Below are 24,082 nucleotides of genomic sequence, written 5' to 3' on the forward strand. Positions count from 1 at the left end.
GGAGCACAGATGCATGATTTTTTTTTCTTATGAAGAGATATGAATAGATCTTATAATCGTGGCTGAGTATTTATATTTTACCCAGCCAATGTTGCTTACTCCATCTGAATATCTACCAGGTCTGGATGATCTGGTTCAAACTGAAAGAGAAAATAATAATACATGAAGAAAAACACTTTTTCTTATTTATATTTCATTTGAAAGGATTTGTGTGTGTGTGTGTGTGTGTGTGTGTGTGTGTGTATGCATGTATAGAGGAGAGTAAAGTAATTGAATATCTTAGTAAAGAATATACAATTTTATCCATATCTTTTAGGTGGACATTCAAAAGTCTCCAGGTGTGACACTACATTCATCTCAATCCAATCTCTGACAGCCAACAGTACAGGTCATCTTTCTTTTTCTTTCTGTGTCACTGAGGAACATGTTCTTAAGGCTGGGCCTGTAAACATTACACAATTTCTAAGAAAACCACCAAGCTGTTAATGAAGTAAATATCTGTTTAATTTACAAACATCAGTAGTGTAACTGATATTAGTCTGGAGGAAGAAAAATCACACTAAATTATACATGTACATCTAATTTTTTTGTGAAAAAATTTTTAAGAAAGGTTGGTTGGGGGAAAAAGAACATCTCCCCCACCCCCCACAGGGCACCCTGGGATTTTAATGAAGGAAGAGCACAGTGCACTACAAACAATCATTTCTACATGGTAATTTAGCAGCAAACGTTAACATGGGAGCATTAAGGTAACAAAGGAACTTTATTGTTTGGAAAAAATTACAGTTTTTGAAATAACTGTCATTGTTTTCACCACCCTCCCCCATAAAGGGGAAAATATAGTCAAGGAAATATTAATTTGTAAAGGGTCTACTTTCTAGGCTTGAGTGCTACAGATCATTTATTTTCCGTGGGGATGTGTCCATGGACACTTCTTCCTTCCACACACATCACTATGTCACAATCAGATTTCACATGCCAATGAGTATTTTCTCCCTTTAGACTTTGCATACACCTCTGCAGGTGTTCCAAATGAGGTCCCTTTTGTAGGTGATGCCAGAGGTCAAATGTCAAAGACAACAAATAGATCATATATTTGTCTCAAGATGACACCATAACACCCTATGTTAGCTCTATTGCCAAACAAACAAAAAATTCCTGATTTTAAGTTTTAAAAATGTACAAAAATATCAGGATAATTATAAATTAATATATATTAAAGCATTGAGAAACAGCAAAAGGATGACCTACAACGTTAAGTACAGTGTACTTTGATACAATAAATATTCCTCATTGAAACTGAATACTGAATAGGGCTGTTTAGAATTCATAGAAACCACCCCAAATTCATATTATTACTAATTTATTTATCAATAATCTATTGGTTCTTTATTATCTCCTTTATCATTTATATTACAAAAAATTAATACTGGAAAATGGTAGATAAACACTTTTGTGTGCTGCTTTCTGCTGACATGTGAAAACGAAGGTTAAATGTATCCTCTCTCCCATTTCATCTTGTGAATGGAACTCAAAGCTTTGGGATGTTTCGTGTTTTGCATGAAATATGTCTTATCCCTTTGTTCTAGTGATGCATTCTGATGTTCCATTCCCCTGCCTGGCACTGTCATTCATACGCATGTGCTTGATGTGTCCTTGTGAACTGCATGGATGGATGTAAATAAGGGGACACAGGTTTTATGCTCTGGGCAATTTCAGTGCACCATAGCTGTCAGTCTCTTGTATGTGCTTCTGCTAGTCTTCGCATGTTCCAAACATGGACATGCTACCATAGTTCTCATCATGGTTGCTTAGGCTTCCAAGTATAACTTTCTTCAGACTTCTCCAGCATTGGGGAAGCTTGAGTTCCAGCGTAATTTATTATTATTTTTTTTTCCAAATGCAGAAAAAAAGTCTTTAATCTTGTAATAAAAATAAGTCTGTTCTGTATTTTACAATATAATTCAAACATTTCCACTAGGAAGCATGAATTAGTCCAACATGGTCAAGAAGTATACAACCTTCTCCAGAGACTGAGGGGCTGCCCGGGACACTATTTAAGACATGCACCTCATACACCCGCACTTCACCACCTTCTCCACTTCATCCACGAAGGAAGAGCCATCCGTGCATTCGAAGGAGTATTTCCGTCTCTTGCTCCTAAGAGGTCCACAGCATTGCCCGCCAGCACAGCCGCCTTTACATTCCAAGCGAGAGACCTTCTTTGTTGTTTGACAGGCAGCATAGCCCTGTTGCTTTTGGTAGTAATCTCTGATCCGCTCCCCTCGACAAGAGATTTCTAGAAAACAACAAGAAAGGCCAAGCATTGTAAGAGTCCACATCTTCACCCAGAGGGTCTTGTCTGTGATTTTCTTTTATGACTGTTATTTTTAGCGTTATGCTCATATTATACTTTATAGGCTGGCAAGTTTCTTGACAAATACTTCTTTGGGGTCTTTATTTTCAGCAAAGTGAATGCCATATATGTAGACTATAAATACAATCAGATTGCACTGACAAGAAAATTGGATTCCTAAATCTTTTTCCTTTATTGCGAAAAAGAAGGAGGAGGAGGAGGGGTTGGGGGATACGCATCTTCTGTTTTTACACTACTAACAACAGCTGGTTTTGTTTACCATGGGAAACAGTTTCAGAAAGGATGGAATTTAATTTATTAGAGCTGGAGTTCAATATTGTCCAATTTGTTACTTAATACAAGTAACGTTCCCCTAACCTAACTTCATAAATTACCCTCTTTATGAAGTAGTTTAAAAAAAGAGACATCTATTAAAGCTTCCACAGGTGTGGCCATCTGGTATCTTTCTTCAGGTGTGCAAAAGAAAGACCATACTAGCTGAAGGGCAGGTGAGTTCGGATCCTCAAAACAAAGGAAAAAGGAGTGGGGGAAAAATCTGGCCTGTTTCTATCCTTCTCACATGCATGCTGTGACATGATCAATCAAATTTTCTGAGTAAGAAGATAAATCACTGGTGTTTATCAATGAGAAGCACAGGGAAAGAAGGGGGAGCCCCGGAGCCCTGTGGGGACTGTGATTGGCTGTAGATGTGGCTGGTGTTTGAAGGATACCAGTGGAAACCCTGGCTGTAGGTGTAAGGATGTGACCTTCTGCACTAAGCTTGTCAGGAGATAGGAGTCTCCTCATCTCTGAGATGAATGCATCCTAAGTCTACTACTGAAACTCCCCACTCCACTACTTGCTGATTTCTTGTCATGGAGCTCTTGGAATGTGCCCCTTCCATTGAATTCTTGTAATTTCCTTAAACTAGCCCCAGGCCAATCTGAAGATAAAAGGCGGGGAGGGGTGGAGAAGAGAATTTCAGGGCAATCATTTCTGTTGATAAACCCATTCCTCCATCTGGGGTAGTATTAGATAATAACTTATTCAATATTCAAATGACTCAATGTAAGCTATCACTTCATGGGCAATTCCTCATCCTTCTCCCCAGAATCTGTTGGTTAGAACTGGCATAAAGCTAGTAGATGAGCAAAGTCTATGTCAAATGGAGACTATTTATTGCAAACCCAATTGTGTGAGAAGCCATCTAGAGGCTGAGGAACATCTCATAATGGGGGTGTAGGGTACCTTCCTAATGAACTTAAAAATAAAGCAACAGCTCTAGTTACAAGTGTTATGGAAGCTTGGTATTTTCATGCCTCATCCCACCTTTCCCTGTTTCTCCCACCCTGTACATATTTTTGTATCAAGGTTTTGTACCCTTCCTGCTTTGCAAGGAGAAGAAGGTACCTTGCTGGGCTGGCCTACCTCGGTCACAACTGTCCCCGGTGTAGCCACTGGTGCATTCACAGTAGGGCTGTCCAAGGCCCGAGAGTCTGCACTTGCCATGCTTGCACTTGATGGTCTGGCAGGGGTTAAAGAGATCCTCCTCTTCATCGCAGAGGACGCCTCCATGGCCCTCCAGGCACTTACAGCTGTAGGAGAAGGCATTGATGGGCAAGCAAGTGCCATGCACACACCTGCAGGGGAACGGGAAGGAACAGGTCCTGAGAATGGATGGAGATCACCACGAAAGAATGGAAGATGGCTGACTGAAAAGAGAAAGAACACCCGGGAGCTGAGTTCTTCACTGCCATCTTTCCTTCTACCTGACCTCATTTCTTCCATTTCCTTCGGGGGTTGATCATAGGTGTACAAGGACCAAGCAAACCGAACTTACTTGTTTCCAAGACAGGGATCATTGGTCCTCTGGTCGCAGAGGGGTCCCATCCAGCCTTCCTCACATTCACACGTAAAGCCTGACTGGCTGCCCGGCTGGCATGTACCATGGGCGCACACTTTCTTGTGACATGGCTCACAGCCGGGCAGAATGCCTGTTTGCATGGGAACCTTCTGGAAGTCCTGTAGCTCACTGTTGATGTAAAGATTCCGGATGCAGCCATGGAAGCTGGTACCATTCTGTCCAGGGGCCTGGCGTAGAGATGCCACATTGTTCTTCCCAGGCATGCCTGCCGACAGAGCCCACGGGAGAGGTCAGACTCGGGGGGTTTCATCTATTGGCGACACAGATGCTCGGGACCTTACCTCAGGTCCCCTAAGTTGGGACATTTAGCAAGGGTCCTGGGTTGAAAAAGACATGTGTATTGTTTATTGTTTTAGTTTCTGGAAGATCATTCAGGTATTTCTAATGCAGAATGAAAGTAACTAATTAACTGGTGGTCAATCTATTTTTAGCATTTGTTTCCAACAAAACTTCACTAAGACAAATACATATATAAAATTTAGAAGCTAGACTGAGGGAGATGGGAGTTTCCTCTACTGTAGAGTCCCCTATACCAGACATTACGTATTTTCAGGGAGCCAAGAGTTCCACAAAGCAATGCAATCCTCTCACAAGTTCTACCAGGTGACACTTTGGATGATGAGACAAACCTCTTTGATCCTGAACCCAATCTTTGGGCCACGAAGTTTCAGAGGGTGAATGTGGAGCCTCCCAGGCTTCATCCTGGCTCTGCCAAATTCTAATTTAAGCAAGTCACCAGAGGCAACGTTCCAGCTGAAGCGAGGATGTCAGGGCTTGACAAGCTCAGTCCTGCAGCTTATCAGCACAGCACCTCATCGACATCAGGACTTTTTGCCTGCTACTGAGAGCAAAGGCTTCATATCCCCAAATAAACAAGGAACACAAAAGAAATTCCTTCACAGACAGTAATTGCAATCTTGGTGAATGTACATTCCACTAGTGTCAGTCATCTGGTAACTCTCATTTTGGCAAAACCGAGGAATCTTTCCATGCCCCGAGCCAGACCCTGAAATAGTTCTTGAATGGTATCCGGCATGAGGCAACTTTCCAGGTCATCGTGGGGTGAAGGGGGGGAAGGGGAGAGCTAGGGGTCTTCAGAATCCTGGAGTCTCCCACAGTGCTCAGGTGTCAGCTGAACCTGGACCCAAAGCGACTGGATTCAGTTTCTGGGTTAGGAAGACAAATGTTCTCTCTCTTCCCAGGAACTTGCTTATAAAGCTAGGGACATAATGATCTCAGGGTCTTCCCATTCTACTGTCTCTTAAATCCTAATATGTACCAAATTCAGGTTAGAGGTCAAGTCTTTGGTTTTTGGCTTTCAGTACAATTGGGCTAGTCATTTCTCTACTCTGGAGGTCAATGTTCTCATAAATGGATGAAACACTGCATTCTTTTCTAAGGTTTTCCCCCCGGATTTTTATTCAGTATCTCATGAGGGAAGGCAGGTACAGAATTAGGAATGACAAAATACAGCTCAGGTGACTCTGATGCAAGGTGATCTTTGGACACTTGCAAAGAGAGTCAATGACAAATCTTGGCTTTAAGCTCCACTTGTATAGGCTTTTAGTGAGCATTGCTCTGGCCTTGGAAATGAGGTAGTGATATGAGGTAGTCAAAGATATGCAACTGGTTATTTCTAGGGATGGTCATTGCTCTGGAGTTTTTCTAAATCACGTTCACTCACCATAAACACATGATATTTAATGTCATGTGTTTATGGTCCTTTCTTTAGAGGGGACAAATGTACTTCTTCTAGAACTAATTTGAACAGTGCCTTTGTGATAGATGTAGGGTACCCATATGTGTATGGGTCAGAATTAAATACAGTCTTGCACAGTTCACCAGCTGGGAGAGACAATTAGTGAAGGTACTCTTTTCTTTCCCAAAGTTCCCAATTATAAGAGGTCTTGCTTTGATTTCAGCAATTTGTAAATGAACATGGTTGTATGGTTTTCATGCATTTGACTTTTAATAGGATACAAATCAAGAACTATTTATTTATTTGATGCTTAGGATTGAACCCAAGGCCCCTGGGTCCACATCCATGTCAAGACATATTCTACGGCAACCTCTTCGTGTGCTTGCTTAGGTATCAGGTTTTGGTTGATAAACAGGAGTAGAAATGTTTTTCTTTTTTATGTTGTTGTTGTTGTATCTAGGTCTTGGACTTCCTTTTTCTTCTCAGGTAGGTAGGAAGTGTTTTGATTGAACTATCATACATAAAACCACAAAAGCTGTGTTATATTACAGAAAGCCTAAATGAGGGGTGACTAAGAATGCAAGGGTGGGTAAACCAAGTGACTATTTTCTCAGAGGACACTTCTGTAAGTGACCAGGTGCTAAAATGCATCAGCGTTGGGCCCTCCTCCTTTGGAAATGGACTCAGTTTCTCTTCTTTTTGTCCTTCAAAGCTCTATTTTTATGTTTCCTTGTATAAAAAAAAAAAAGAATTGGCATCACCCTTGAGACCACAGTCTACAAGGGCAGGAAGCCAGCCCAGGCCCCATGTGTTTTCTAGCAGGGAGGAAGGATGAAGATGGCTTCCTCCAGGCCTAGACGGACTGAGGGACTGTCTGTATTCTTGCTAAGCACTCCATCCTCAGAAGAATTAGCATTTTTCATAGGGGAGCTTCAACCCTTCTTTCTTTTTCCTTCTTTGAAAAATGAAACTGTTCAGAGCTAAACAATCTCAGGCTGTATTTATTAAAGTAAAAATTGTACCAAATCCTGAAGAGGTTTTTAAGAGATTCAGTGAGATGGTTTCTAATAAAAGCATCATAAAATCAAGTGAAGGATGAGTTCAGAAAGAACAACTAAAAGCCACATCACTTAGATCACTTCACTTTCAGGTTTTTTGTTGTTGTTTTTAAGAAATGAGCGGTGAAATGATGCTCTGGAGTCAGGCAGACCTGGATTTAAATGAGGTCTACCCTGTAATAGCTTTGTCAACTTTGGCAAGCTTTATAAAATCTTTGACGCTGTCCCTCGGAGACATTTAAAAAGTGAAAATAACATTTTTATCGCTAATACCTCTGCAGATGAACATCTCCAAAGGTATTAAAAGAAGCACTTGGTTGGGCACAGAAAACAACCTCTTTTCTTTTATATAGTAGTTACAACTATGACTTGCTTTCTTGTTCGCAGAGCATCAAGGGAAGGCTTTGTTGTTGTTAAATGGGACTCATAGTTGTGATTCCCATGGTGCAAACGGATCAGCCTACTTGCTGAGGAGGGTCAGTATATAAGATTTTAATTACACAAAGATGGAAAGATGTCTCTGCAGTTGCCTTTCTCCTGGGAGTAGATGGGAGATGTGTTACTGTTATCATATATTGATTACCTGAAGGAAGCGGTTTCTGGGATGGAGGCATGGTTCAAATAGTAAAAATCCTATGTAGAAAGTGGAATATCCTGGGTTTCATTCACCAAATGACCACCACCCCATATCAAAAGAGTTTCACAGTTGTGTTTCCATATGTCTGCAATTCACTTTGATCACTATATTGCTCTTCCTTGTCCCTCCTTCCCTCCTTTCAAACATTTCTTTCTTTTTATTCCCCCAGTACTGGGATTTCAACTCATGCCTCTTGCTTGCTAGGCAGTCTTTTAACAGTTGAACCATACCCTAGAACATTTTTGTTTTAGCAACTTTTGAGATAAGTTCTAGAGTTTGTGCCCATGTTGGCTTCAGACTAGAATTCCTATCAAGGCCTCTCATGTAGCAGGAACAACAATAGATATGGACTGCCATAAGATATGCACCAAAATATGATATGCTTATTTGTTAAGATTGGGTCTTGTAAATTTTTGTCTGAGATACTTTTGAACCATGATTCTTATGATAACCACTGCAAAATTAACTGAGATTACAGGAATGAGCCACAGGGACCTGTGCAATGTTTTTTCCCCCCAATGGCTTCATCGTGACCTTTTCCTATTCTTTCAGCATCTCAACTTTGTATTCTCTATTCTTCCATTAACTTCCTTGGGTCTGGGAGGTATGTCACAAATATCAACCGAATTGAACCAATAATTTTGAACTCTTGTGTTTAAAAAAGTAGTACATTGATTAAGACGCTGAATTTTTTTTACTACCAAAGTTATTAAAAGCTGAAGTCCTCCGGACTTAGAGAATAATTCTATATAATGATTTTGGAGAAGGCTTCTGATGGTTAACTATAGTATCTTAACCTTAGTATTTTATAATGGATAACGTGAGGGAAAATACTTGTTCTGGTAAAGAATTCAAGGGCATTGACTTGCTCAGAAGCTCTGGATTCTAACTCATCCTGTTTCTAACCTGAGTTAACTTTATCAGCTCAATTAAAGACCAATTAATCCAGTGCATCTGAATTCAGCATCGTCTCCTGTCTTGGTCCTTGGTCTGAGCTGTAGAGCTCTGAGTTTATACTACATGCTTCTCTAGATAGGGTGCGAGGTGTGTCCTATACAGTATTTATTTTTGGCTCCTTTGAATTTGGTCCTATGTCTCTTCTACATTTCCTCATCTTCCTTCATATTGCTTAAAAGTAAAGTCCAGGGTTTTTAATCTGCCTTTTCTAGTCCTACTTTCCTAACCTTCTATCAAGTTCATTCCCTCTAACGTCTTAGGCAAGCAGAACTACTTCCTGTTCATCTGATATAACCTATCGTTTGATTCTTCCGTTCATTTACCAAGTTTCACTGACAATTGTCCCATGATCTCTGTGAATTTGCAGAATTCATTTATTCAGAGAAACTCCAGCATGACAATGTTGGGCTGAGCTGACGGAATCTGCCTCCTATGGAACTGGTTGAGGTCACTGGCTCTGCAATGTTCATCAAACTTTTGGCATCATATTCCTTCTTTGTTTGGTTGGACACTAACCACTTTTCCTTTTCTATGACACAAGATAACTGACGATAAGATCAAAACCAATATGATGCATAAATAACTTGTCATGTGGCAGATCAAAAGGAAATATTCATTTCCTACTCTATGTCAATGACACATTTGTACTCACACCCAGGAGTACAAAGCAGCCTTTTAATGTTTCGCTTCAATAACCTATTTTTCACTGATTATGGCACCTGGCATCAATGCCTTCAGAATCTGTCAATGATGAGACTCATTACTCGAGTGGCGCATTGTGTCTAGGAGAGAGCTTACCTCCTACGTAAAGTGGAGAGTCGAAATTCAGAGTGGACTGTTTTGACAAGTTGGTGATGACTTTTGGGCTCCCTCCATCCACAGAAAGGGAGAGACTCTGATCCAGGGCAAGCAGCTCCACAATATGGAAGTTTCCATCATTGATTGTCTCCACACTACAATGGAAAAACACTTTAGTGGGGCCTCCATGTTCTTTTTAGTAAAGAATATAATCATTAAAATAATACTTTAATAAGCACTGTTTCATTTAGGAAAAGATAAGTTGTAACTAATGTTAAGGAAGTTGATTTTTAATTAAAAGGGTATTTACAAGGTGGTAATAGATTTCAAGTTCTCAGAAATTGTACACCAAGTTTTTCCTAGTGAGATAGCTGAACATGATTGGGTTTATTTATGATTAAATTCACTTAATGTGTAGAAGTTACAGAGAGAAACTTATGCATTTGCTTTTACTAAGTTATTTTTGGGGTCCCTGGAGTTTGAACCCAGGGCCTCTTTGTATTTTCTAGGCAGGTACTCTGCCCTTTAAGTACCCTTTAACTATTTGTTTTAGAGTAGAGCCTTTTGATATTCCTGTACCTGCCTCAGATTGTGATTGTCCTGATTTCTACCTCTGGAGTAGCCAGGTGCCATTTGCTCTTAAATTGCTCTAAATGTTCCTTTTACTAAGTAAGATATTGACTATCATGCCAAATAGAATTAGAAAGACATGACACCTTCACCCTTGCCAAATACATTCTAGAATCTCTAGAGGATTTCTGGCTTCTGCTCCTGTGACATTATATCAGGACCTATGACATCAAACACACACACAAATATAAGCAGCAGCTTGATAGGATCTTTGCATTTTATCAAATTTATTAATAGATAATCTATTTTTTCCTTCTTGTACATTTTCTTCTGAGAGGTCTCACTGTGAAGTGATATCCAGTTATGTTATACTGCTGTGGAAGAAATCTGCTCAGTGGCTGAGCAAGTTAAATAGGCACTTAACAGTCATAATGACAGTGATTCGCCAGTGGTTTTTCTACTAACAATTCTTACAGTTGCCTTTTAGATACCCTGAGGAAATATAGAAAAAGTGCATAAAATTGATACAACAAAAAGCTTAAGAAATGGAGATAAGTGAAAAAGGAGGACTGAGAAAAAAGATGAAGTTTGGTGCAGTCTGTTAATAGGTACTTATGATTTTTAACTTGGGGTTTCAAACCTCATTGTGGAATTACTGCAGGCAAAAAGTTAATGGACTTATAAAATAGGACCAAAGAAGAGCATGGTACTAGTGCACAGTTCAGCTTCAGTAATATGTTCACATTTCACTGTACAGGTAAAAGACAGACTAACAGAGGTTGTGAACATTTGTCAATGAACATACTGGGACATTATATAGACTGACAAAATAACATTGCATAACACTGCTGGTCTTAAATATTACTCCTTTCTAAGGAGATATACTGAATCACAATATCATTGTAGAAATTTTCAAGGCAGATAGATCTGGATTTGAAACCTGGACCTGCATTTATTAAATATGTGAACTTTGAAAAGTTACTGGAATTCTAATACACTTCTATTTTTTTGGTAAATGGTACTTTTATATAATTAATTTGATATCTATATGAAATACTTTTTATAAACATGTATAACAGAGCCAAGTTATATATATATCCAGTACTTCCATCAACATGAGTACCAGTGCCATCAGTGTATAAATAAGTAATTCAATATGATTTTAGGATCTCCTCCAAGATGAAATTTAACTTGGCTCATTTAAAAATATTAAATGTAAGGTAATTTTAAAGTCTGGCAGAAATATAACTTATTTTTGTTACTAAAGTTACTAGAAGTTTTAAAGCATTACAATAAAGATATACATAACAATGGAAGGCAATTGCTTTTTGCTCTTGTGGTCAGATGTAATTATTGAAGTGGTTTTATTATGGATAGTCTATAAAACATGATCTTAATTAGACTATAAATATTAATATATGTAGCCCCTTTTCTTTTCCTTTAAAATTGCAAAGGAAAGATCCATATGCATGGAGAAAGGAGCTCTTGATCATATATTGATCTTGGACAATCAATCTGGGCATGTCAGTGCTAATGATGGGGTTGGTTGGCTGCAGTACAATCCAATGACTTAAGAACGTTAAGGTTTTATGCATCCTAATGCAGTGCTCAGCTAGACAACAGAAGGTAGGTCATTTTGTCACCACCGTACCTGACCTAATTCTCCTTTATTCCCTTCTTTGTTATACTTGTCATGTGTACAAATTTTTAATGCTGACTACTTGTAAGCTACTTTAAAGCACATGCCATGTATTACTGTTGCTGTACTTCTTACAGTACCCAGAATATCTCTCCTAAATAGCAGATGCCCAATAAATAAATGTTAAGTAAATATAATGGATGTTATGTAATTATAAGGAAAATAAACTAGGAATAATCTTTGTGTTTTTTTGTGGGGGAATTCTGGTGTTTGAACTTAGGACCTGGGCACTGTCATTGAGCTTTTGTTGCTCAAGGTAGTGCTCTACTACCTGAACAACAGCTCCACTTCCAGCATACACACACACACACACACACACACACACACACACACACACACACAGAGGTATATACATATATCTATATATATGTTTGTAACTTATTGGAGATAAGCATCTCATCAACTTTCCTGTCCAAGCTGGCTTCTAATAATAATCCTCATATCTCAGCTTCCTGAGCAGTTAGCATTATAGGCCTTAGCTGCCAACACCTTGCTTTAGAAATAATCTTTTTACCAATTTGAACTAGGTTATATCTATAATCAATAGGCTTCAAGTCTATTTAGGAAAGTTCTTTGAAAAGATGCCTGTGATTAAAAGTTTTCTGAGAGATAAGTTATGCCCTTCTCATGAAAAGTATGACTCTGTCTTGAAATGTAACTAAGAAAAGCAAGAATGATTTAGCACATACTCCTGGAAGGGTAGTGTTCTAGAAATGGTACATGTATCACTCTTTTTTATTGTTATTGTCTAGATGATATACAAAGGGGTTACAGTTATATGAATCAGGTACAATCAGTACAATTCTTTTTGAACCATGTCTCTTTTCCATCACTCTCTCCCAGTTTTTCCCTCTCGTCCCACCCATTAGATACCCAGTTCATTTTCCACATAGTGTCTAATGAGTCGTTTGTTTGTATTTGGGAGGGTATGGGAGGGCACCTAAAAAGTGGAATAAGGATGAACAAATGCAACACTGAAACTCACTAGGCACTCTATATATCACTCTCATTTAAACCCCACAAAGGGGTATTTGTGTTATTCCAGGTAATACAACTAGATAAACAGATTTGAAGCTATTCTTCCTGTCTGGAATACATGTATCCTTAATTATTAAATATCACTTTTTAAAAACTAAAAAATATCCAACTATCGTTCAGCTAGCAGAAATCTTACCACTCGCCTTACTGCTATGTCTTTAATAGATGATAACTATCCACTAAACAGCTCTAGGTATAAAGTTACATAGAGAACAACTTTACATGATGCTTATACAATGTATTACCTTCACTATAAATCATTGATTTGTTAAAAAAGAAAGAAACAACAATAATCTTACTTATATGAGCTTGAAGGTTATGCAAGCATATGCTAGTTTTTGGATTTGAAATTTTTCTTTGGATTCTGTTTTCCCAATTATGAATGAACTTTGCAGTAAGATTTTTAAAGGTCCACTCTGATCATTTCAGAACCTGCTAAGAGTTACCGCTGAGCTTCATTTCATTTATATCTTTTTGAAATTAAGCTAGACCTAAAACTTGACTTTTTTTTTTTTTTTTTTTTTTGGCCAGTCCTGGGCTTTGGACTCAGGGCCTGAGCACTGTCCCTGGCTTCTTCCCGCTCAAGGCTAGCACTCTGCCACTTGAGCCACAGCACCGCTTCTGGCCATTTTCTGTATATGTGGTGCTGGGGAATCGAACCCAGGGCCTCGTGTATCCGAGGCAGGCACTCTTGCCACTAGGCCATATCCCCAGCCCATAAAACTTGACTTTTTAAAAAAATAATTTCTGTTATTATTTTTTTGTTTATGTGGTTCGGAGGAATTGAACCCAGGGCCTCATGCATGCTAGGAAAGCGCTCTACCACTAAGCCACATTTCCAGACTAAAAATATTTTTTGTGTGTGACAGTTCCAGAGCTTTAACTCAGGGTCTAGGCACTGACCCTGAGCTTTTTGTTGCTTATGGCTAGTCCTCCACCACTTGAGCCACAGCTCTACTTTCAGATTTCTGGGAGTTCATTGCAGATCAGAGTCTCACAGACTTTCTTTCCCAGGATGGCATAGGGTTGTGAATCTCATATCCCAGCCTTCCAAGTAGCTAGAGCCACCAGCATCTGACGGACCCTGACTTGTTAAAAACAAACACTGTTAAGTCCATACTTTGAGATTCATTAATTTTTAAAGATAACAGTGTGTGCACATGTCCTAAAGTGGAAATGTCAGTATCAGGAATAGTCTACATTGCTTTTTTACCATGTCTTTTTCATCACGGGAGACTAGGAGACACCTGAAAGTCCTAGGACGTTGTCTCCTTTTAATATAAAAGACCGAGCTGTGTCGCTGTGAGTCAGAGTTGTCATCGATTTTGCAGTCCATCACATTCAGCTCCTGTGTTCTCACTTACAGTGCATAATGTCCTTTGGGGTTCTGATAAGTATTGATAAATTCTCTTTCACCACTCCTGAGGGGACTATATATTTGATGACTCACAAAAAGTAGCCAGTGAACCACTTAACTTGGAGCCTTTCTACTGGGAACATAAATTTTATTTTATTACCATTTTTATGTAATTTAACTTTACTGCCCTCATTTGTTACCTTAGATTTTCTTTTCCTGCGTTTCTAAACTATACAGGGATATATGAAAATTATGCAATTTCACCACAATATCTGTAGTTTGTTATATAAAGACAATATGAAGATACAGGGCTTCAAAGAAAAGAAGAATACACTGTTTTATGATTTTTTCTCCACTGTACATGCAGGACACACTAACATTGACATATTTCTGTATCTATTATGAATATTAAACTATTTCAGTAGTTTAATGATGGTAAGATTTCCTCTTTGCTTATATGAGTCCCAACCTTTGACTTGAAAGAATTTAAATGCATTATCTGTAAAGGAATCCTAGATCAGATAAACACAACAAGTCTCCTTATTTTGTTACCTATGGGCTAAGCATACCTCATCTAAGAAGGGTAAAGAATGTCATGTCTAGGATCATTCTAGCAGTGGATCACAATAGCTCAATAGCAATGTACATATCACCATGTAAAATGATGCTAATCAAAATGAACTCCAAGATATAGAAACAAGCTTTTTAATGTAATGTATGAAATTATTTCTTTTTTTCTTTTTTTTGTTCCCATTCAATTTATCCCATTGTCACTGTTACTGATTTTGGTGCCTTGTGCTTGTATATATGTTGATGTGATTTGGGGAAGGGGAAGGAAATAACAAAATGGTGACACAAAGGACACAGGGTGATCCAATGCAACAGCAATACTCCCACGACACTGCATTGGAAATGAACTTTACAACTTGGGGGGAAGGGGAGCCAAGGGGGAGGGAAAGTGGGAGAAAGCAAGGGAGGGGGTAACACTGTTGGACAGGAAATAAATATACTCTTTACCTTACTTATGTAACTGTAACCCCTCTGTACATCACCTTTACAATAGAATTAAGTAAAAATAGTAAAGAACTTCTGCCTATCTTTTGAAGCAGTAAGCCAAGGGAGATAATCGATAGTTAAATCTACTATAGTTGTCCACAGAGTTATGTCTAGGAGTTTTTCAGAAGATGGCTTTGTAAAATAGCTTTCAAGTCTACTCACTGGTGGCATACAAGTAGCTGGTGGCCACTGAGGAAGATGACATTGGACGAGGGCAGCTCAAGGCCAGCCAGGCAGGAACATCTATGAGACTCATAGCCAATTAAATACCAAAAAGTGAAATGTAGCTATGGCTCCAGTGGTAGAGTGCTAGCCTTGAGCCAAAAAACAAAGAAACAAAAAATCTTAGGGGCAATGTATAAGCCCTGAGTTTAAGCCTCAGAACTGGTATCAAAAACAAATAAATAAAGCTTTTAAGTAAACCATTTCAATTGGTCCTTTGGAAACAGAAGTAATTAATACTACTAAAAATGTGGCAAAAGGAATAGTTCCTTTTTAGAATCTAGATTTAAAGAAAGTTGCCTTAAAAGGGGGAAGATTATCACTCTGCCTAATAGTAGAAATGTTTTTCTTCATTTCTGTCTGAATGCTTAGTGTTGAGGTTAGTTTTAAGTTTAGGCTGTCAACTCATTTACGTTCCTTCATTCATTCTGTCTTCTACTCATGACACTATCATTGAGTCTTTCTATATTCCACTCTCTAAGTGCTGTAAAAATGAGATCCAAATGCCAGCCTCTACTTGTACTTATTGACTAGCAGCTCATTTCAGCTCTCTTGTAACTGATTACTTTAAACCATGGAGGGCTGGAAAATGCTTAACTGTGGGATCTCTAGGGGAAAATGAGTCTGGATTTGCAGCATTGGCTGATTGCTGTGTGGAAATACTGCTGACATGTCTCATTTTAAGCCAGCCCTAAGCATGATGTCATGGTACTTGAACACAGGGAGAGAAGGGTATCATCAGCTCTCAAAGCACAACTCACACAGAGTCCTTTTCCATGCAGAGCTCTTAAAGTGTAGTGTCTGGAACATAACATCACCTGGGAACTTGTTGCAAATGCAAATTCTCAAGCCCATTGGGGTCTATCAAATCAGACAGGAATGGGGTCTTCCAGCACATGTGCTGTACTCACTGTCTCTATACCCTGGGCTGGGAATATATGCCTGTTTAAATGAAGGCAGAATGAATGCCGAGGGGTAAGAAATCACGTGAGACACTGTGCACACTAAGTCATTCCTACTGTTACAGGAGTAAGTTCCTCATCTCCCATTTCCTCAAACACACTTAACGTTGTGTTAACCACTGTCCTAATTTTTAAATACTACGTGGTCAAAGAACCTACCTAGTTAAGAGAAAAATAATTTGAGAGTGAAGGTATAAGCATATATTTTTTCAAATAGTTTCTTAAATATTTTTATAATCTTTAAGTAGTTGTACAAAGGAGTTGCCATTCAACAAAGCAGATTGTGAATAAATTGTGTCTTGATTGATGTCATATAGGTTCTTAAAAACAATTTTAATCTAACTAAAAATGAAGATACAAAGCAAGGCAGTTAACTATCAACATAGACTTAATTGTACTCATACAGATTTATTTTAAATGAGGTATATCCTTAAATAAAACACTTGGTCTTATAGAAATAATAACTTTTATGTGCTTACTTCTTTAATTTTTAATCAAATTTGTTTTTACTAAGTAAAATAAATAAAATCAATTTTCCTCAGCATTAAAATCTGAGCAGGCAATGAGTGAAATTGACAAAATTATTTCCATGTGTAATTCCTCAATAGTCTATCAAAAAATTCAAACTTTGGAAAACCGTGTTTTACAAAAGTAATTTTATGTAATATAAGATACTGGCAATGAAACTCAACTTAAACTGTACCAGTTTTCTGAATAATATGTAAATATCCCCTTTATAGGATTAGTGTGGTGTTACTTTTAACAATGTTATCTTCAGTGGAAATAAATCATGTGTGTGAAAATTTAATCCAAACAAACAAAATGTTTAGTAAATAAGCAATGGGAAAATGAATTGTAACAGTTTTGTGAGAGATTGTACTATAATGATAGAGAAATAGTACTTTTTGTTAGAGATTTTTAGTAGGGTCCTGTGCCATTTTCTGACATTTGGCTAGAGGCCAGAAAATTAGCAAGTGCATAGTTAAATCTCAGTACAAATTACAAATCCAGAATGAAGGGAAGAAAAGAATCAAAAGCAAATCTACTATTTGTGATGCTGGGGGATTTGGCAATGCCTTTCAATCTATAAATAATGTGACTGGAATGCAGGATTTCATAAAGCAAATAAAAGCAAGTCAGTTTGGGATAATTTGCATCTATGATGCCAATAGCTATCATTATTTTCTATTTTCCATTCATTGTTTGGAATACTTTACATATGCTTCATAATAAAATTCTTATCATGCTAACACAAAGATGGAACTATTGTACATTACCCTTATTTTCCAGATGAGGCCCAGATGGCTGATGGAGGGTACCTAAGACCTGCTTCAGGGTGGCTAAGCTGGGAATAAAATCATGGCAGGCCATCTGTAGACCACTAGGTCTTTGCTACTGCTATTGACTAGTAGAATATTTAGACATAGTGATGTTCATACAAAACCTTTGTGGCTCTTCTCTCAGTGGCTCTTCTAACTTTATTAAAAAAATGAAAATAAAACCATACTTACCTTTCCCTAACAGTACTGTACCACACACATTTGTTTTTCCCTTTCAGTGATTATTGTAGCTTGGAAATCTTTCAATATTTCACATAAACCTTCCTCACTTCTCTCCCCACCCTTATTTTGTTAATATATTTTCTTCATGTGTAATTAACATAAATTTGTGCATGTTCTAAATACATACCCATCTCAATTTAAGGTAACCCTTGATTGTCTTCTTTTACTAAAAAACATGTATTAGCTTTTCCTAAGTGGTTACATCACAATTTATATATCAAGATTTAATGCTACATTTGCCTTGTATGTCTTGATTGGCTAATCATATAGAAGAAACATAAAATTCTGGTTTTGAATTCGGATTACATCACATAATATTTTTCCATCAATGTCACAGGTTCAAGAAATAGCTAGGAAAAATCTATATTGCTTGACAAAGGAGTAACAAGAACATAACTTCAAAAAAAGCTCTTTAGGGGCTGGGGATATGGCCTAGTGGCAAGAGTGCTTGCCTCGTATACACGAGGCCCTGGGTTCGATTCCCCAGCACCACATATACAGAAAATGGCCAGAAGTGGCGCTGTGGCTCAAGTGGCAGAATGCTAGCCTTGAGCAAGAAGAAGCCAGGGACAGTGCTCAGGCCTTGAGTCCAAGCCCCAGGACAGGCCAAAAAAAAAAAAAAAAAAAAAAAGCTCTTTAGTAAGTTTCTCAATTGGATATGATCACTTTGCTTTTTTTAAACCTATTTAGAAATGTTTTTGTCATATTTTAGCCATTTTTAGCTTTTAATAATCATGTTCAAAAACTGTCACTATGCCTCCCTAGGAAATTCATATGGTTTCATTATCATGAAATATTAGAAAATAAAAATGAACTATAAATTCATGAAAGCTTTAATGTGGGGTGAAAGACATTGAGACTATATAATTCAAGGCTTCATAGTATGCTGGCCTCTGTTCCTCACCAGTTGGAGGTGAAATAGTCATTGTTTACCACTTGAAAACCATCAATTATATGCCTTCTGTCATGTCATACAGTCTCAGTGGGGTTGTTTGCTCACCACCAGAAAGACTTAATGAATTCCACTCATGGTGGCAATTGGCATCTACTTTCCCAGAACTACTTATTAAGAATCCAACAAGATCTGAAGGCTTTTTAAGTAAATTTCTATAAGCAAGGTTAATGCCAATAAAATCAAAGTCACAAGCCTTATTTTATGAGTCCTAATCAAATTCCAATTGCTTGTGACCAAGTGTGCTTGGCCTGTAGTGTGTTTTCTTCACAAACGTGGTTCTGAAAATATGAACAAACAATCTTTAAAGAAGAGAAAATTTCACACTGACTTCAAGAGAACAAATTTCTGCCTTTCCTGGAAAAACGCAGAGTTTGGCCAAACCCAGACCCACATTTTCATACGGCAGAATTCAAGGACAACCCAGCAGACATTGTCTTTTGACAAAGATCTGATCTGAGTCCCCTCCAGACTGCTACTGTTGTATTGCCAACAGGAAAAGCTCTTTGTCACAGAGGCGTACTTCCTGCCAAAGTTAGTTCTGTTACAGAATAAATAGGTGGGAGCACATTCTGTTCCTATATGTGACTTTTTAATTTATTTATGTAATCTGCTTGGAAAAAATGGACTGTATATGAGTTTGTGGTCCCTTCTGTAAGGAAGGATTTCTGCAATGCTTTCTACATGTGATGGAATTCATTCGTGACATGACAGCAGGAGAATGGCAGAGAACAACACCTGCACTATGGCTTGAATATGTCCCTGAAAGTTCATACGCTGGGGAGACGCCAGGGCAGCAGGCCTGAAGGGAGAATGTGCGAGTGTTAATCAGGTCTTAAGGGATATGCCCGCACTCTCACAAACGTATTGACGCTGTAGAAAACGAAGTGGGTCCAACCGGGGCTGGTGGCTCACACTTGTAATCCTGGCTACTCAGGAGGTTGAGATCTGAGCATTGTGGTTCAAAGCCAGCCCAGGCAGGAAAGCCTGGGAGATTCTTATCTCTAATCAATCACAGAAAAAGCAGTGCTGTGGTTCAAGTGGGAGAGTATTACCCTTCAGCAAAAGTAGCTTTTGGGAAGCACCCAGGTCCTGAGTTCACAGCCCAAGACTGGCAAAAAGAAAAGAACATGGGGTAGTTACCACTGGAATGTGGGCCCGATGAAGGAAGAGTTCAGCCCTCTTCCACTCTCTACCCCATCCTTTGCTTGTGTTCTCCTACCTCTTCATTCTCTCATGTGGTGCCACAACTAGAAGGCCCTTGTCAGATGTGGGAATCTTGATTTGGGGTTTTTCCAGACTCTTTTTAATCTCCTTTCATTATAAAGTACCTAGACTCATGTATTCCATTACAGAAGCACACATGGACGAATAAGTTGTTCCCACCCAGCCGCCTTGCCATTACAGAAATACAGAGGAGAAGCACTGCTTCATTAGACAATTGTTTTTCACCTTTACCAGTAACTGAGAGATCTTCACCTGTAAATGGCAGAAGCCGGGTGGGAGCCGGTGTCATAGCTGGCCCGCACGCGCCCTCGGTAGAGCTCCACGGCAATATGGTCTTTGTCGCCCTTATACAGGAGGATGCCACTGTCTTCATCGGTGGCAATCTAGAAGAAAGAAGCCTCGACATAGTAGACGCACACTCAACCAAATGCATCCCATCAAATGAAGGAAGGAGATTTTAATATGGCTAATTATTGTTATAGTGGCTACTGGAAAATCATGCACCCAAACAGATGCTTGAAAGATCACTTGCCTATTACTTACTTTGCTGTAAAGTAATTTACAAAGAAATGGAAGGAGTGTGCCAACTACTTTAACTATGTGCTCAGGATTTTCTTTGCTGGAGATTCTCATGTTCACGTGCTTCCTCTTAGGGGCTTTGTCTTTGTCATATACTGTGACCGCATTGCGCAAGGTGGGTTCATAGAATGCATTAAAATTATTTATAGTTATGCTATATCAAGAAGCATTTTTCTACTGTTGACGTTCTTTCTTTTTAAAAAAAAAATCATGGTGCTTTTCCTTTTGAGGACATTCAAAAGACCAGTAAAAGTTAGGGCTTAAGTCCTATACACTATGGAGAATCTTCCCTAACTACTCACTGTTGTAAAAAGAAAGAAAGAAAGAAAGAAAGAAAGAAAGAAAGAAAGAAAGAAAGAAAGAAAGAAAGAAAGAAAGAAAGAAAGAAAGGAAGGAAGGAAGGAAGGAAGGAAGGAAGGAAGGAAGGAAGGAAGGAAGGAAGGAAGGAAGGAAAAAGAAAAGAGGGAAGGAAGGAGGGAAGGAGGGAACGAAGGAAGGAAGGAAGGGAGGGAGGGAGGGAGGGAGGGAGGGAGGGAGGGAGGAAGGAAGGGAGGGAGGGAAGGGCTTACGAAAAGATCCACATACTTGGTCCTCAAAAGTGACCCCATCCCTCAACACTCAGAGAGTCAGGGTGAAAGAAATAAAAAAGGGTGGTATGTATTGGGAATTGGTTAAAGTCATTTAGAATCTAAGTATATTAAGTGATCTTGATGAGCAGATAAAAAGTACATAGTCTTGATATGCCCCTTCCGCCTACTCCATATTTATTAACTGTAATCGAGCACCAACTCTTTTCCCATTGTTTGAATGACTTGCTTAAAGGAAAAGACTGTATTGGTAGGCAGACCTAAAATTTATTTATTTTTCATGTTATTTTGTTTTTCTTCCAATCCTGGTGCTTAAACTCCAGGCCTGGGCACTGTCCATTAGCTTTATCACTCAAAGCTGGTGTTCTATCACTTGAGACACATCTTCACTTCCAGCCTGCCTTTGAGTGGTTCATTGGACTTTTCTTCCAGGGCTAGCTTTGAACCACAACCCTCACACCTCAGCTTCTTAAGTAGCTAGGACCATAGTAGTGACACCACTGCACCTGACTTCATGTTGATTCCTAAAGGTTCTAGGTGAAAAACTTAACAGGTTCCAGCAGAGTTCAGGTGTTCTGTCTTACCTAAACCCTTCTCAAACTCCCTAGAAGTCCCCTCAACCCTGTGCAGTGATTGAACCACAGTGTCACGACAATAAGTAGAGATAATGTACTTGTGCATTCAGTGAGGAGGCATAACTTGTTGATGTCCCTCACTCAGGATAATGTTGTGAATAAAACAAATAATACCAGTTTCTGCATATTTTTTGAAAATACAAAGGTTGAAGAGAAGCATCATTGAACTTTCGGTCACTGTCTCTCCAAGCATCGCAATCATTTCCAAAACCATCATGGCTAAGCTGAGGCTGACTTGGGCTCAAGCGCGAATCAGTCCTGGCTGGGATCGGATGGCTCACCTGAAGGGTGATGTTTGTTTGAGGCTGCACCTTGGCGGAAGGAATTTGAAGGTAGGATTCTTTGTTTACAAAATTCACACTGACCAATTTTTCACACTTCTCTCCCTGGTAGCCCGGCAAACACTGGCAAATTGGTTCATTTCTCCTGACGATGCACTGAGCTCCGTTCTGACAATCAAAATTATCACAGGGGCTGGTGCGAGGGAGAACCATGGGCGGAGAAAATTCACAGAACAAGCCACTAAAAGATACAGAGAAGGAAACAAAGTTAGTACCGATTTGTTAGGGATGGCTTCTGAAAGCCTTGACCATCTATGCAACTGTCTGCTGATTTCTGCATGTACCTGTAACCTTCGGGACAGATGCAGGTGTAGCCGTTCACTGCGTCAGTGCAGTGGGCGCCATTTGTACACTTGTTATCCTGGCAGTCGTCAAAGTCGATGTCACAGTGCTCCCCAATGTACCCTGGCGTGCAGTCACACCTGGGTGAACAAACAGGTAACGTTTCAGCTTCAATGAGGCTAAATAATAGGTATATACTGTTCATTCTTGAGGCTATAGCATCAGCATAACCAACATGTTTGTAACACTCTCTTCCCTAATTTAATGAAGGCTAAAAACGTGACACTGTAAACAAGGGTGTGGCTTCTGTCTCCTATCTACTGGAAACATGATGATGTTATTTCTTTAATTGGAACATTCACAATAGAATAAAAAAAAAAACACATGAGTTTCTCTCTCCCTTTCTTTTTGTTTCTTTACTTCCTCCCTTCTTTCTGCTTTCCTTCCCTTCTTTCTCTTCCTAGCTTCCCTTTTTGCCTATGGTTTTCTTTAATTTCTGTTCTGCCTAATTAATTGTGACCATAGGGATGGTGAAAGGTACATGTTGTAGTCAAATTTACTATGAATATTACAGCTTAAAGTGATTCACATTTGAATTTTTATCTATTAGAAACACTGGAACAGAAATATAATTTTCTGGGAACCTAGTGAGCTAATATTAGACACTCTCATTTTCAATACATCTGGAAAATGATGAAACAAAAGGTGGCCGACCATGAGGTATCTGATACAAAATCCATGGGGCCAAGTCCAGGGGCAGCTTTTGGCCCATGCACTCTGTTGAAAGAATCACACCTCCACTGAGGATCACAGTGACTCAGGGTCACAGTGCAGCTGACTTGTCTGAGGACTTCCTGTCTTGCATGGATTCACTGAATCTCTTCCATGCTCTGAGACATTGGTGATGCCATTATGTCCACTGTAAAAATGAGGAAACCAAGGGAACAGGACCTGAAATACCTTGCCTAAGGTGTGCAACTAAAGTGTCTCAGCTTGGAGTTGAAAACAAGCAGTCTAACAACAGAGCTTGGGTTTATGGCCAATGCATTATGTGGTCTGGTCACCAATTTCTTTTTTTTTTTGTTGTTGTTGTTTGTTTGTTTGTTTTTGGCCAGTCCTGGGCAGTGAACTCAGGGCCTGAGCACTGTTCTGGCTTTTTTTTGCTCAAGGCTAGCACTCTGCCACTTGAGCCACAGCGCCACTTCTGGCCATTTTCTGTATACGTCGTGCTGGGGAATCGAACCTAGGGCTTCATGTATGGGAGGCAAGCACTCTTGCCACTAGGCCATATCCCCAGCCCCACCAATTTCTTAAGATTCCCTTTAAAACCTTTTCTTGTCCAGTGCTGCCCACCAGACAGCAAGGACTCAGGACTTCATCATGCCTGAGGCAAAGCAGTTTGTTGTATACAATGGCTGTCAAGCTATGGCAGTCCATTTCCTATCTACAGTGTCAGTGCCACTCATAAATATTAAATGAGGAGCTCCTTAAATGAAGCAAACTTCCTAAATTGAATTATACACCATTCTCAATTTTGTAATGAGCCCTTGCAGTATTTGATATGTCCTAGCTAGAATCACTCCT

At 39.1% G+C, this 24,082-nt stretch overlaps 1 protein-coding gene across 4 annotated transcripts in view; it reads right to left on the bottom strand.

The window, feature by feature from the left end:
• Window positions 1-265: 265 nt before the first annotated feature.
• Slit2 (slit guidance ligand 2) overlaps window positions 266-24,082 on the bottom strand; it is a 298,280-nt gene continuing 274,463 nt past the window's right edge. For all 4 annotated transcript variants that reach the window (XM_048364637.1, XM_048364635.1, XM_048364636.1 and 1 more), the window contains 7 exons: window positions 22,501-22,638; window positions 22,157-22,397; window positions 20,327-20,457; window positions 9,430-9,584; window positions 4,197-4,485; window positions 3,785-3,996; window positions 266-2,299 (listed from right to left, as the gene is read on the bottom strand). In XM_048364637.1, the coding sequence (XP_048220594.1) occupies window positions 2,058-2,299; window positions 3,785-3,996; window positions 4,197-4,485; window positions 9,430-9,584; window positions 20,327-20,457; window positions 22,157-22,397; window positions 22,501-22,638 (1,408 nt within the window). In that variant the 3' untranslated portion in view covers window positions 266-2,057. The remainder of the gene's footprint in view (window positions 2,300-3,784; window positions 3,997-4,196; window positions 4,486-9,429; window positions 9,585-20,326; window positions 20,458-22,156; window positions 22,398-22,500; window positions 22,639-24,082) is intronic.

This window comes from Perognathus longimembris, chromosome 16 (genome assembly GCF_023159225.1).
Source record: "Perognathus longimembris pacificus isolate PPM17 chromosome 16, ASM2315922v1, whole genome shotgun sequence".
Lineage (NCBI taxonomy): Eukaryota > Metazoa > Chordata > Mammalia > Rodentia > Heteromyidae > Perognathus > Perognathus longimembris.